The 14,126-nt window shown below is 56.3% G+C and overlaps 1 protein-coding gene across 1 annotated transcript in view; it reads right to left on the bottom strand.

Moving 5' to 3' along the window:
* The window catches only part of Cdh13 (cadherin 13), a 661,187-nt gene that overhangs the window by 120,833 nt on the left and 526,228 nt on the right, over window positions 1-14,126 (bottom strand). The window contains exon 7 of the mRNA XM_048355041.1: window positions 10,187-10,365. Within this exon, the coding sequence (XP_048210998.1) occupies window positions 10,187-10,365 (179 nt within the window). The remainder of the gene's footprint in view (window positions 1-10,186; window positions 10,366-14,126) is intronic.

Raw genomic sequence — 14,126 nt, forward strand, 5'->3', positions numbered from 1 at the left:
GTACCCCACCAAGAGTGGGTAAGCAGTTTGGTGGCGGCTTCTAGAGCCTTCCAGGGTCAGTCCTGTGGTTGGTGCACCGGGCGGCTCAGTTCCCTGCCATGTGGATTCCTCCTTACAACACAGCGGCTGCCTTCACCCACAGAGAGGAAGCACAAGAGCTCGGGTTTGGGGTTCAAACCCCGTCATTCTGCCACTGGCTACGAAGTCACCCCTACTCAGTGTGGGAGAGAGGGACAGGGCGGGGGGCCCCTGGGGCCATCTTGGAGGCTGGTTCCCACAGTGCAGGACAGCAATCATCTTTGAGGGAAAGGGAAACACGGCCGCCATCACTAACTGTCGGTGAGTTGGGTACGGATGCGGGCGGCGGCTGGGACAAAGCCGGGGAGCATGAGGCGCCTGCAGACCGGCTCGGGGGCGACGGTGGACCGGCTCTGCTGCTCGCTTCCCTCCGGCGTCCGCTGGCCTCCCCCCCCCGCCAGGATCCACTGCTATCCACAGAGGCTCCGGGCTCCCTGGCCATGCAACCCTTCCCCGTGGCCCCCCGGAGCCATCCCGGGGCTCCACTCCAGACCCAGACTAGACGGCCGAGGCCCCGGAGGACAGCGCCCTCTTCCCGCCCCTCCGACGTTCCCGTCCTGCCAGCCCAACGGCCCACCTGGGTCCCTAGAACAACTGCCATCCCTCCTTGCGGTGGCGGCCCTTTGGGCACACACCGACCTGGGTATGGGGCCCTCGTGGGCTCTGTTCCCTGCTTGAGGAAACTCGGCAGAGCCAATGAACTCTCTCACCTTCAGGGTGGATGAAGATCACCCCAGGAACATGGTGATCGGTAGTGCATTTGTAATGCTCGGAGACACAGATGGCCTTGGCACAGCCACACTGAGCGTGGAGTCGTTGACCTCCCCCACGGTCCCGCTGCTGTGGCTCTGGCGTGGAGTTGACAGCTCACCAACCGGACAGACTTTTGGGAGTCAAACCGCCCTTTGCTGCGGGCCAACACCTGCCAGATTCCACGACTAATTGAACGAGAGAGAGGCGGTCCAGTCTCCCGCAGGCTCAGGGGGAGAAGGAGCCTGAGACCCGCAGGCCAGGTTGCGGAGGAACCTGAGCAAGCACGTCTGAGCTCGCCCCAGGGACCACGGCCAAGGCACAAACAAGATGGAAAGCCACTGCCGCGCTGACCGAGGGCCGCCCACTGGCGGGGCAGGCCGCTCCCCTCCTCGTGAGCGGGCAGCGGGCGGGCGGCTGGGCGGCTGGGGCTGCCCGGTCCCCCCGGGAAGGACGGGGAAGGGGCAGCTCCTGGCCAGCTCTCCGCTCCCAGCCCGCACAGTCCCCCACTGCGGCTGCAGCACAGAGCCACCCGGACAGCCACCTCCTCCTCGCGATTCCTTGGGGTAAAACCCAAGTGTTGCACTCCTCCAGGGAGCCTCTGCCCGGCCCTCCGGAAGCTCTGCACCGCCTGGAGCAGCACCCCTTCCTCCATCTGCCAAGCCAGCTGTCCGAATCCTAACTCTCACTCAGACCCCCTTTAGGGGTCCCCGTGACCACAGCAGACCACACTGCATCGCCCAGAATGATCGTAGAACGGGAATGTCTCAGACCTAATCACACCTGCAGCAGCCCACTTGCCTGTCAGGTAACCTATCCGTAGATCCTGGGGACAATTCTGGGGGAAGTGGCCTTATTCTATCTTCCACGTGGGTCATTTAGGGGTTCCATTTCCATAGCCAAAGAAAATGAGGCTCAGAGAAGTGAAGCCATCTGCTCTGGGACAACACAGCTAAAATGGCACAGAACCTGGGTGGATTCCTCCTCGCAGCCGCGGAGAAGAAAGAGCCTCTCCATGAGGGTGTCCTGACGGGAGAACTGAGGGAAACCGAGTCAAGGCTTCTAGAAGGGTGACAAGTCTCAGCACAGAGGACGTGGACACGCCTGAAATGGGCGTTACAAAACCTGGGCTTGCCCGTGACACCCCTGTCAAGAGTTTCTTCTCATGGCCGAAGCTTCTCCTCAGGACCTGGGGGGAAGCGGGGGGCGGAGGCTCTGGGGCCCAGTCCGGCTGCCCCGATCTTGCGGGCTGCTCACCCAGCAGCAGCCGGGAAGCTCCAGCCCTGACGCTCCCACGGCACCCCATACTCCATCGAAACCTCGCTAGAAAACTTAGATGCCGCCCTTTCTCAAGAGGAGGCCACCCACACCCGCGGCCATCCCCAAGTCTGTGAAGAACGAGAGGATCCCCCAAGTCCTCCCGCCCTAGGGGACAGAAGACCAGACCCCAGGGCCCGGGAGTGCTCCACGGGGAAAATCAGCCTGTAAAACAACTCAAGAGACCGGAGAGAAGCAAAAGAAATCTCGCAATACTTAATTCTGGCTGCCACTTCAGAGTTCTATAAATAGAGATGCCACTCAGTAAATCTCGGCCATTATTTCTACAGCTGTTCCTCGCAAAGGTCAGGCGCATTCACTGCCGTGGCTGTCTCAGATCTCAGATCCACGCGGCGCCTCTGCGGTCTGCCTGCGTGGACGTGGTGGGAGGGGGCGGCCCTGGCCGGCGAGCCCCTCCGCAGAGGGGGAGCCCAACACCGTGTCCTCAAGGTGCCTGGGAGGAACTCCTTCCCTGACTTCCGTGATGCTGGGCCGGGGCTCTCACAGTCCCGGTGCAGGTCACGACCGGTGGAGGGCTCGTGGGGACACTCGTGTCCCCACTCAGAGCGACAGCGTGCCCTCCCTCCATCCTGCCCGTCCCCCGCGCGGCCTCAGGACCACAGACATCCGCGCCTTCGAGAGCCATGAGCAGAAGCGGGGGCTGCACCCCCAGTCGAGAACACAAAGAGCAAACCTTCAACGCCAGGCCCTTCCGCTCATTTCTCTAAGCAGAGATTCCCCCCAGACACCCGCCCTCCCTCAGGCTTACCTGCCACTCCGTCACGGGCTTCTGTGACCCCCCAGTCTGCCCAGCACCCCCCCCCCCCGCCCCCGAGGTACCACTACGACTCCCACTGCTCAGGCGAAGCGAGGGAGGCACCTTCCTTCCAACCAGAAGGGGTTTGTGCTCCAGATCCTGCGATGGAACTCTCCGGAGCATTCAGGAAAATGACGACACAGAAGCCAACGTCATGGCTGAGAGTTGCTCAAGCTAAGAGCATGGTCATTGTCTGTGATTTCCTGGCTTTTCACACGTGGAGATACAACATCGCTTTTTGAACAAGTCCTAAATGGTTGGACCTGTAGTTCTTTAAACACTCACCTAAGATCTTGTTCTGGGGCCTTACACACTCATTTGTAGAACTGTGAGCCAGAGCATATTCAGAGCACTGTGTGAAGTTGTTGGACCTGAACTACGGAGTTGTACTGATCTACGTTTCCTCTCTGGTTCCGGTGCCTTCCACGGAGCTGGCTCTGGGGGCCTGGCAGGGGCTCCGGGACCCAAAAGGCCAACACCTGGCCCTCAAGATGGCGGGCATGGAAGGTTGTAGCCTGACGAAAACCAAACTTTAACCAAAACACCACAGGCTTTTGCTTTTCCCGTGTGGAAAGGCAGGTTCAAAATCTATTTCTTCTGAGAGTTTACCCACTAAATAAACACCAATAACAGTGGTATAAACATGGGGGGGGGTATAAGCATGTGCTCTGGAAGTGGAGTGATACAGGTTCGAATCATAGGGACACAGCCTCCCTGGAATAACTAGGAAGACCACACTAACCTGGCTAAATTGCTGCCAGGATTAAGAAACACAGAGCACTTCTCAAGACTGACGCATGCCACCGAAGCCAAGTCTAGGCAGAGCTACCCATGGTTTCAAGTGGAACTAGTTGGTTCACTTATTGCCATCAGACTTTGAGTTAAGAATTAATTACTGAGGTTAAGTTGAAGCTTCATTATGAGGGAAACGGACTGTGTTGCCGTGAAAATGAAAACAGACCCCGCACCATGACCTAGCTTCCATCCAGATACGTCACTCTCCGTGGGGATTATTAATAACAGTCACTCGGCGTGCAGAGTGGACTCTCGAGGACATGGACCAATCACTGCCTTGACCGACCATCACTCAGGTCACAGTTGCCTAATTATGGCTCTGGGGCCATATCTAGCCTGCCATCTAGTCTCTCTGAGTCTGGCTTACTCCAGGTCCATCCACCCTCTTGCAAATGTCCTTTCCTGATTCTTTAAGTGGTGGCGTGAACCACACACCCTCATGTACGTACCTGCCAGGGATGGACTTCAGCGTCCTCAGCTCTTCTATAGGCCTGCAAGCCTGTACACGGGACCGTGTGGCCCTTACAGAAGCAGCCTGCCCCACCTTGCACCCAGAAGACGGCCCTGGGCCTGGGCCGAGCAGTCCTCACTGTGGTTGGGTGTCACACCGAGCCCCCAGATCCCCAGTGAAGAGGAGCTTATCCTTGTGAGCCCCCGTAGCTCACGTGCGATCTACACACATCTCTCCTAAGGCGCGGTGTGGGTTCAGCCGGTTCCCGTGAAGACTGGAAGCCACGTGCTTGAAGGGCATTTGAGCTGCGGCAGCGTCTGGAAATGGCCTGTTGCTGGCTTCCCTGACTGGGAGGCGGTGGCTTCCGGGCCCCTTTCCCTGAAGTGCATGACAGCGGACTCTCACCCGGTGCTGCCTGGCATGGAGCACACTCAGCGGCTGGGGTGAAGTAACAGCTCTTTCCTGAAATGACACCCACCCCTCACCTGGCAAGAGAAAGCTCGTTCCCGATTCCCTCTTCCTGTTTAAGCCAGAACTCTGCTAGAAATCCTTCCTAAATTGGGGAGGGGGGGTCACCTCCACCAGGGACCACTAACAGGGCTGGAGCTGAGGAGGAGGATGTTTAGGAAAACCTGCCACTGAAGCACACCTGCTTCACTAAGAATGACGTGCTTATTGTGATCAACACAAGAGAGTGCGATAACTCTGATCATAGCTCTAGGCTGGTGGGGGAGAGAGTGCTCTAAAAGAATGGGATTTTTTTTCCCCCAGAAAAGCAAAGAAAAAAAGAAAGATCTTCAGGGTTTTATTATTTTTTTTTAAGGGCACTTCACAGAGAGCTCTAAAATCACAGAGAAACAGAAGCACTCTAAATTCCGCATCGCCCTGCATGTTATTATTGTGTTTTTTTTTTCTTTTTTGCCACGTTAAAACCAGGAAGAAAAAAAGTGAAAAAACACACGAAAGCTTAGAAAATTAAACGTGTGTGAACTCCCAGAGGACGAATCTCTCCACGACAGAGCTGAGCCTCTTGATTGAACCTGTGGGGAGTGACCGCGGGCTTCCTAATATCGAAAGAGGAGGCACAAGGGCGGGAGAGACAGAGCAGGTTGTGAATGAACCTGGAAAGCTGTGGACCGCGGACTTGAAGGGAGGCCCTCCGCCGTGCCCTCCGCCGTCCCCTCGACGGAATCAGCCTAGCAGGCTCAGGGCACCTCAAGTCTGTCTCCCCAATGGCCCCGAGCGGCCCGGGACTGTCTGCCACCTGCCGCTGCTGGGCTCCGCTCCTCCAGGTCACCCTCCAGCCGTGCGTTCGGTGTTCACTGTGGCCGTCCGCCCCACCGCCGCGCCGGATGTGGTTTCAGCACACCCAGGCGGGTGCACGGCGCGTAGCCCTGATGTGTGGAAGCTGGGTACCTCGGGGTCTCACCGAGCTCTCTGCTGGGCGGGCAATAGGCGGGTGCACTTCCTGTCGCGCACAGGAAGCCAGTTTTCTGCTTCCCCCATCTCACTGCTCATTCCGGAAGCAACCATTCTCCAGTCAGATGTTGGGGACGAGCTGAGGACCATACACATCTCCGAGCTTGATAAATCGAGGAAGAAGGGCTATCGTGATCCTCAGGGTGGCAGACGGAGAAACGGAGGCTTAGAGCCCGAAGCCTCATGGAAAGGGGCCGGTCAAGTACAGCCTGAGGCCAGCACCATGCCCAAGACTTGGGCCTCCCAGAGCCGGTTTCCGCTCCCATGAGGTCCTACTGGGAGGTGCTCTCATCCATGGCCTCAGGATCAACACTGGGGTCCTGAGACGCGCCCATGTCCTCTAGCTAGAGCAAGGGGCGGTAGAGAGCCCATCCTTTCCTGTTTGTTTCCGGAATGCCATCAGCTGGAGCACAGCAATGACTGCAACTCGATTTCAAACCCCAGGGCTGGGACCTTGGGGACGTCACCCACAAGAACGAGTGTGCAGTGGCCATCTTTGCTTCATCTGGGAGGAGAACATGGTATTTAAAAAATAAGAAGACGCTTCATTTACGACCGCTTTTCTCCTCCAATCTATTTTCTCAGGAGCAAGAGGTACAAAAAAAAAATGGAGATTATCCCAAACCAAAATATTTATGAGTAAATAGCTCGCAGAAATGGTAAGGAAGCGATCTCTAACTAATTCCGGTCCCGCCCACCACAACAAAGCAAGAGAATGCTCCTGGCAGCATGATTGAATTGCGTGTAATTATTGCCAATGTTTTAAACATGATGGTAATGAGAAAAGTATTAACATTAGATTAGAGTATTTATTTCCCTAAGAATATCACTACTGCTTCTAATTTTTATTCAAGGAATGGGGAAATGCCTTTCCTAAATTCCCACCCAGCTGGAGTCTATGATACCAGGACCACAATTTCTTTAGCGTGTTTCTGGAGATGCGACCTAAGTGGCAGTGTTTGGATATAGGTTGCTCTGTGCAAACACAGTTTTCCTAGGTTGTGTAACCATGCTGTCATGTTCCCTGGCTACTTTGTGGGGGCTGTTCCCTGAGCGTTCTGTTTTTATTTTTTCTCTGACTTGCTCAAAAACTCCTGATACCTTGCAGCAAATCAATGAACATAGAGCTAAAAATAAATTCATATGTGACATTTAACATGGAAAGAAGAAAATCCTCTTAATTTTCATACTTAGCAAAAAAAAAAAAAGGCAGGGTATTATAACGTTGTGGAAAAATCTCCTACCAGCTGAAAATATAAAAACCACAAATGACATCCCTGGTCCTGGTATTTTTTTTTTCTGTTTGCACATTTTTCATGGGTTAGCTAGATTATCTGGAAGATAATATGTAATGAGGTAAAGCAAATTCAAACAAAGGCAAGTACTCAGCTCACACACCTTCAAAAGACTAATGATATTTTTACAAGGTGTATGCCAAGATTGCTTTTTAAGGGATTCTTTTGGAAACGGTTTTCATTTGAGGAAAAAAAACAACACCTAATAACAAACAACCCCCCTCCCCACCATCCTTCTTCCCATTAGCTGCCACGAGGAGCTGCAAATTGTAGTTATGTTCAGAAAAGTAGGAAGATTTCTGCTGGTGAATTTCAGTCGAGTAGCTATATGATCAACTAAATAAGCCATTTATCAAACATTAGAAACCTTTATCTGATTTTATTTTGTAGTGCAGCCGGACATAGTTTAGAAACACGGATGGAGCTGCCAACACAGAGTGGCTAAGTATAGCTATAGAAAAAGAATAAAACGGGGCCCGTATGAACCCAATCTCACTGAGTCGGATAGATGACCCTTATTTTGTCCGGTCATTCCCCAACTATTTAAGGAAGACACATCAGCCCTAATGGGCATCCTGTTTACCACATGGACAACATCCTCTTTCTTAGAGCCTAGAGCAGTTCTCCGTCAGGTAGGCATGAAGTGGAGAAATCAGATGACTGGATGCTTATACACGGGCAGATTTAAGCTTGCATCTAAAATAATAATACCCTCGGTCTATATAACCATCGTTGCTGTCCTGAGATAATACAAATGGAAGGAGCATAGATCGTCCATCTACCTATCCATCCACCTGTCCATCCTCCCTCCCTCCTTCACATTCAGCCACCCAACAACTCTTAGGTGTCTGGCAATGGAAACACGTAGAAGGAATCAAGATCCCAGGCCTCCTCTTGGTAGAGTGTACTCTGTGTTAGGATGTCATAGAAAGTGCGTGGTCAAGCTGGAACTCGACACGACGCCAAGCTCCCCAGTGACACGTGACGATTATGAAGACCGAGCTTCCGGTCCAGAAGGGTGGTTGGTGGCCACCGCCGGCGATCTGGCCGCGTAGCAGCCTTAGCACCGACCTGCTTCCCGCACGCCCTTCCTTCCACCCACTCCCAACAGCTCCCAAGCACCGTGCACGCGCGCGGAGGGACAGGGGTGCTGGATGGGCAGGTTCGGAGCATTTGTTCCGTGCCCGCTGCCTCCCAGGACATCTATGGCGTGTCCAGGTCACCTCTGTCTTTCCCCTTGGCCCGTGCTTCCCGCCAGGGCCTCCCGGAAAGATCGCTACGGGAGGAGAGGCGCCACATGGAAAATCGGCATGAAAACCCACCGTCCTGTCAGCCAAGCGCGTAGGAACCAGCGGGCTTGCGGGGCGTCCGTTCCTGCCACGCTGTAGATCCACTTGGCGCGGGGGCCCCACTCGGGTGTGTGTGTGGGGGGTGAAGGGTTGGGATCGACCCAGGGTGTAGGGGATGGCTATACCTTTAAGACCTGGGATTGCTTGGCTGCTAGCCACTCCCACCTTCTCCCCGGGTCTGGAACCTCCCCCAAACCAGCCCCGCCTCTCGTCTGCAAGCACCTGTCTCCTAATGGCGCCGGGGACCCGGTCCTTGGGGGACTGTGGTCTCCACCTCTGCGGGAAGTTCCGTGACATCACCGTGATGGACAGTTCGTTAGCCAATCGTTAATACCCACGTAGCTGGGCACTGGTGGCTCACGCCTGTCATCCTAGCTACTCAGGAGGCTGAGATCTGAGGGTCACGGTTCAAAGCCAGCCCGGGCAGGAAAGTCCATGAGACTCTCATCTCCAATTAACCACCTGAGAACTGGAAGTGGCGCTGTGGCTCAAGTGGTAGAGCGCTAGCCTTGAGCTGAAGAGCTCAGGGACAGCGCCCAGGCCCAGAGTTCAAGCCCCATGACCAACAGAACAAACAAACAAACAAACAAAAAACCACACTTAGGACAGCATGTCTTCTCATCAGCTCTCAGAAACAAAATGGCAAATGATTCCACCCTGGGAGGATCCTGGGCAAGGCGGGAGCCTCCAGGAGATGAAGACATTGCAAGCTGCAGGGTCGCCCCGGGCATGGGACATGGACAAACTGGACAGGCATGTGACCCGTGGTTCTGTCCCCGTGACGACCAGGGGCCGGCGCCTCCCTGGCCCGGGGCCCCCAGCCCAGCCCAGCCCAGCCCAGCCCAGCCCAGCCCAGCCCAGCCCAGGGAGTCTGGGCCATTTCTTTCCTGCAGCTTTCACAGTGCGCCGGGCGCTGAACTCTGGAAACCCTGGCGGGAAAGCGACGCTCGTCACTCCTTGTCATCGATTTTCCATTTTCTGTTAAATCGCATTCCTCTTTTTTTTTTTTTGGGGTGGGGGGAGCTGCTTATGTAGTGTGGTTAGAAACGCTTAATTCAACCCTCATCACCACACCCCCACCCCAACTTAGCAAAAGCCCAGATGAAGGGGGCATGAGCTAGAAATACACTTGTCCCCCAAAGGAACTTCCAGAAATGAGCGGCATTCCCCACGAGGCTCTGGCTTAGCAATGGACGGATGAAAGACCTCCTTTTACAACAAAGAGGAGCCGTGACGGCAAAACCACAAACCAGCAGACGGCAGGGCTCGCAGGGGTCGGTCTACCCCAGCCCCTTGGCACATGCCCAGCACAGCCGCGCAGCGGAGCGAGTGAATGCTCTGGACTCCGCACCTGCTGCAGGCAGAGGAGTTGAGTTGGGCCCCCGGGGAAGCACGGCAACTAGGGAACCACAGTGATTCTGGGAGGGGGCCGGGGGCGGGGAGGACAGAGGTGACGGGAAGAGACAGGCCCCAAGGGAACACAGGGAAGGGGACACACCTCAGGAAGCGTGGCAGAGTTACCCGAGTCTGCACCAACGCAGCTTCCTGTGATCTTGCCCGAGTCTCCCCTCCTCTGCCCTCCCCTCCCTTCCCCTTTTTGCAGAGTCCAGAAGCCAAGGGCTTAAGGAATAAGGAGGTGGAGCAGAAACAGAGGCGCCGGGTGGGAAGAACGCAGACGGGGACCCAGCCTCCGAGACCGGCGTCCCCCCCCCACCCCCCCCCCCCGGCTCTCCGGATTTCCCCGCACAGCCAGGCGGGCGCGGACCTCTCCTTCCTGAACCCCTGCCTCCCGCCTCGTCCCCTTGGACGCCACGCCGCGTTTCTGTGGAAGAGAGAACACGCCCCGCGAGCTCACCTCCCGATCCAGCAGCGCGGGGGACACCACGGTGACGATGTCCCCCTTCTCGGGGTCGATGTAGAACATGTTGGGCGACGGCTTGTCGGGCGTCTGTTGCCGGATGTTGTAGCGCAGGAGGGCGTTGTCCGTGGCGGGGTCGTCGGCGTCGAAGGCCGTCACGCGCATCACCGTGGTCCCTGCGGAGACGGGAGGAAAGGATGGGGCCGGTTACCGAGGGCCCGGGACGGCCAGGCCGCCGTAGCCGCGGAGGGCCCCGCCAGTCACCTCCCCGATCCCGGACCAGAAAGCGGTTCCCGGGCTCGGCTCTGGGTGGCGGTGGTTTTCCTTCCTCGCCCCGTCACCGAAGGACCCCAAAATAAAGAAAAGGAATCGGTGCTGTTCGGTGGCACCACAGCTTGATGTTTCCTGCCGGGGCCTCCAGGAGGCCGGGTTCATCGCTCTGTCCTCCCCACGGCCTGGACTGGGTTGTGAATCTCACACACATCCTCACCCCGCCACTCACGTCTCAGGGTGCACGGTCTACCTTGGTTCTCTGCTCTGGAACTTGCTGCAGGAAAGGGGTGCGGGGGTGGGGGGGGGACTCTTTTGCAATGAGTGCCTTGCCAGGCCTGACCCTCCTCTGCCTCAGCCCTTGGAAGATGGCACTGGATGGGTGACTCTGTTTCCCTTGGAGCCACGGGGAGCCAGGCCTCCCACCTAGCGGTCCAGCTGGCCAGTGGCGAGTTCTCACCTCCGTAAGCCAGGCAGGCAGGCCCGGGCCCGGGGCGGCACCCAGGGGTATGCTAAGTGAGCTCGGAACAGCTGGAGGCAGAGAAGGGGGCCTTGACCCCATCAGTGTGGCCCCAAAGTCTCAGCTTAAGCACACTTGACACACCGTCTCTACTTAGCTAGCGTCTAATGAGTGCTTAATTGATTGAATTTGGGCCTTACTTAATCCGCCTTTAATTGAAGTCATTGCCGAAGAAGAAGAAAGTCTGAAAATGAAGTCATTACGGCTCTCCACTGACATATACATTAAAGTGATTAGAGAAGGAGACGAGGGACTGTCGGGCCAGGCCTGGGATTTGCTGTGATCCAGGAGATCCGCTGAGGGTCTGGCCTTGCTTTTCACAGAGTAGACATCCTACCAGAAAGGCTCTCCAGCCCCGGCACACAGAGAAGGCTTTTACACTGATGAGTTCTCAGGGAGTAAGCGAGCCTGCTCTCCAGCCCTGCCTTTGTCCACCCAGATCAGACATCACTGGATGATTTCTGTGTACAGCGGGGGCTGCGGAGACCGCGCTGCGCCCATAGCATGTAAACAAGTTTACAGCACTGAAGAAAATGGCCCTGGGGTCAGGCGTCAGCGGTCCAGACTTTCTTAATGATGGGCCCCGGGTAAGACCCGCTCCTGAGCCTCTGTCCTCCGTGCCGATGCTCAGAGTGCACGTCCCCGTGAGGACTTGCGGGGGTGATCTGCTTAGAGAACCCGGCACTGTGCCTGATAGATAGATGACTGACAGGCAGAACGGGCTTCTGCCTGCTCCAAGTCAACCATGGCAGTGCGGGTAGAAGAGTCAGAAGTGAGCCATCCACCCCACCAGGACCCCAGCCAGCAGGGCAGAGCCCCCCCCTGCCTCCATCCACCCCACCAGGACCCCAGCCAGCAGGGCAGAGCCCCCCCAGCTCCATCCACCCCACCAGGACCCCAGCCAGCAGGGCAGAGCCCCCCCCAGCTCCATCCACCCCACCAGGACCCCAGCCAGCAGGGCAGAGCCCCCCCCCCCAGCTCCATCCACCCCACCAGGACCCCAGCCAGCAGGGCAGAGCCCCCCCCAGCTCCATCCACCCCACCAGGACCCCAGCCAGCAGGGCAGAGCCCCCCCCCCAGCTCCATCCACCCCACCAGGACCCCAGCCAGCAGGGCAGAGCCCCCCCCCGGGCTCCATCCACCCCACCAGGACCCCAGCCAGCAGGGAAGAGCCCCCCCCCGGGCTCCATCCACCCCACCAGGACCCCAGCCAGCAGGGCAGAGCACCCCCCCCCACCCCGGGCTCCATCCACCCCACCAGGACCCCAGCCAGCAGGGCAGAGCCCCCCCCCCCAGGCTCCATCCACCCCACCAGGACCCCAGCCAGCAGGGCAGAGCACCCCCCCCCCCCGCCCCGGGCTCCATCCACCCCACCAGGACCCCAGCCAGCAGGGCATGGAGCCCCGGGCTCCGTCCGTCGCCTCCCCCTCTACCGTCCATCTTCCTACCATGGACATGGTCACTTTACCCCAACACGCGTGCGTGCACACCCACGCACACACTGCATCTCATGCCGGCGTCCTCGGCAGGACCCGGGCTCTGCCCTGACCCCAGCCTGCCTGCGGGGCCAGTGCCTCCCACGCCCTTGCTGGGGCCTCTCCTTGAGCCCTGTGCAGGTGGCGGGGGTTGGGAGCCCTCCCGTTCCAAATGTCCAGCCCGAGAGTTTTCCAGGCAGGCAGTGGCGCCTGGCAGGGTCTCTGCAAGTCTTTCGTGGAGGCCAACCTCGAACGGCAGTCCTTCTTATCTTTAGCTTGGATTACAGTCGTGCAACTACCATCCCCAGCCTAAACCCTATTCTCAATATTAATCAAGAAAGTGAATCTGGTTGCCTTCATCTGGAGCTAGACAGTGCTGATTTAGGCAAAATTGGGGCCTTTCAGCCCCTTCTTCAGGCATGTTGAAATATTCCAGTCAGTTTCTATTCATCTGTGTCTGGTGACAGATGCATCATGTCTGGGGACACGGTAAGACTGCTCCCTAACCCCGAATGAGCAAGTGCAGGGCTGTTGCTCAAAGCTGTGGGTCTCGTGCGGCCTTCGATAACCAGCGGAGACGTGTGAGCGAACGAGTCATTACCGCTACGAGCTGGGAAACGGTACCTAGAATTTGAAGTAGAACCTGTTTCGAGTGGGGGGAACGTTTGCATTTTAAATAACCTGGCAGATTTAAGAGGCGAAGCGAAACGAAAAAGCAACGGATGGAGAAAAGGGGAAATGATTTCCAGCGGGTGGGTGGGGAGGCCTCTGTCATCAAGGTACGTCGGCAGGCTGGCCAGGGTGAGCTTTAGGGGCCCGCGAGAGCTGCTTCTTCACTTTTTGGAGTTAAGTTGGGCCAAAGCCCGTACCTCTGATATGGCTTGAGCTCAGTGAGCCGCGTCCAACAGGAGCCTACGAGCAGAGCGCTCTCTCCTTGTGAGCGAGAACGCCTTCAGTTTTGAGGCGGCTGCTCCCGTCATTCGATTGCAGTCCTAAGCGTCCCTGCGTGGCCGAGATTATCACAGAAGTTTGATTTGAAATGCAGTAGACCTCGCCTCCCAAATCTGCTCTCCCTCCCAGGAGCTAGTTGGTTTCGTGTTTTTTTTTTTTTAAAGTACAAATTGGCAGTCAAAGATGTAATAAGTGATGACAAGTTGAGCAATGGCGTCTCCCATCTGTTTCCAAAGGTTGTTTATTTTGGTGTAGATAAAGAGATGGTGGCAACGGAAATACCTTCCGATTCTTTCAGCCCCTCAGCTGTTCAGGCTCCAGCGTTAAGAAGCTTTGGTCCTACTTTTTTTCTGGTGAGCTGCTGTTTAATTAAGCGGCAGTGGGCCAGGTTATAGGGAGAAAAAAAATCACTGGTTGTGAGATATTAAGTAACAAATGGCCCAGTGTCATCCGGTCTGTCATGATTTGCTTTATGGAAATTTCTTTCTTTTATCCAGAATTTTCAGGTAATGTTGTTTTTTTTCTTCCCCCCTCAAACATGTTGAAGCATTCTGTTTAGTCTTTTTGTCTCCTGTTTTTTCTTTGAAGGACACAGGGTACTCAATGCTGAATGAACTCATCCTGCCTAAAAGACCTGGTAAGGCAATTTGAAATGGGAAGCCTGCCCCTGATATTCCAAACTAACAAGAAAAAAAAAGAAATCTTTATATTGGCTTAGCAG

Source organism: Perognathus longimembris, chromosome 10 (assembly GCF_023159225.1).
Source record: "Perognathus longimembris pacificus isolate PPM17 chromosome 10, ASM2315922v1, whole genome shotgun sequence".
Classification (NCBI taxonomy): domain Eukaryota; kingdom Metazoa; phylum Chordata; class Mammalia; order Rodentia; family Heteromyidae; genus Perognathus; species Perognathus longimembris.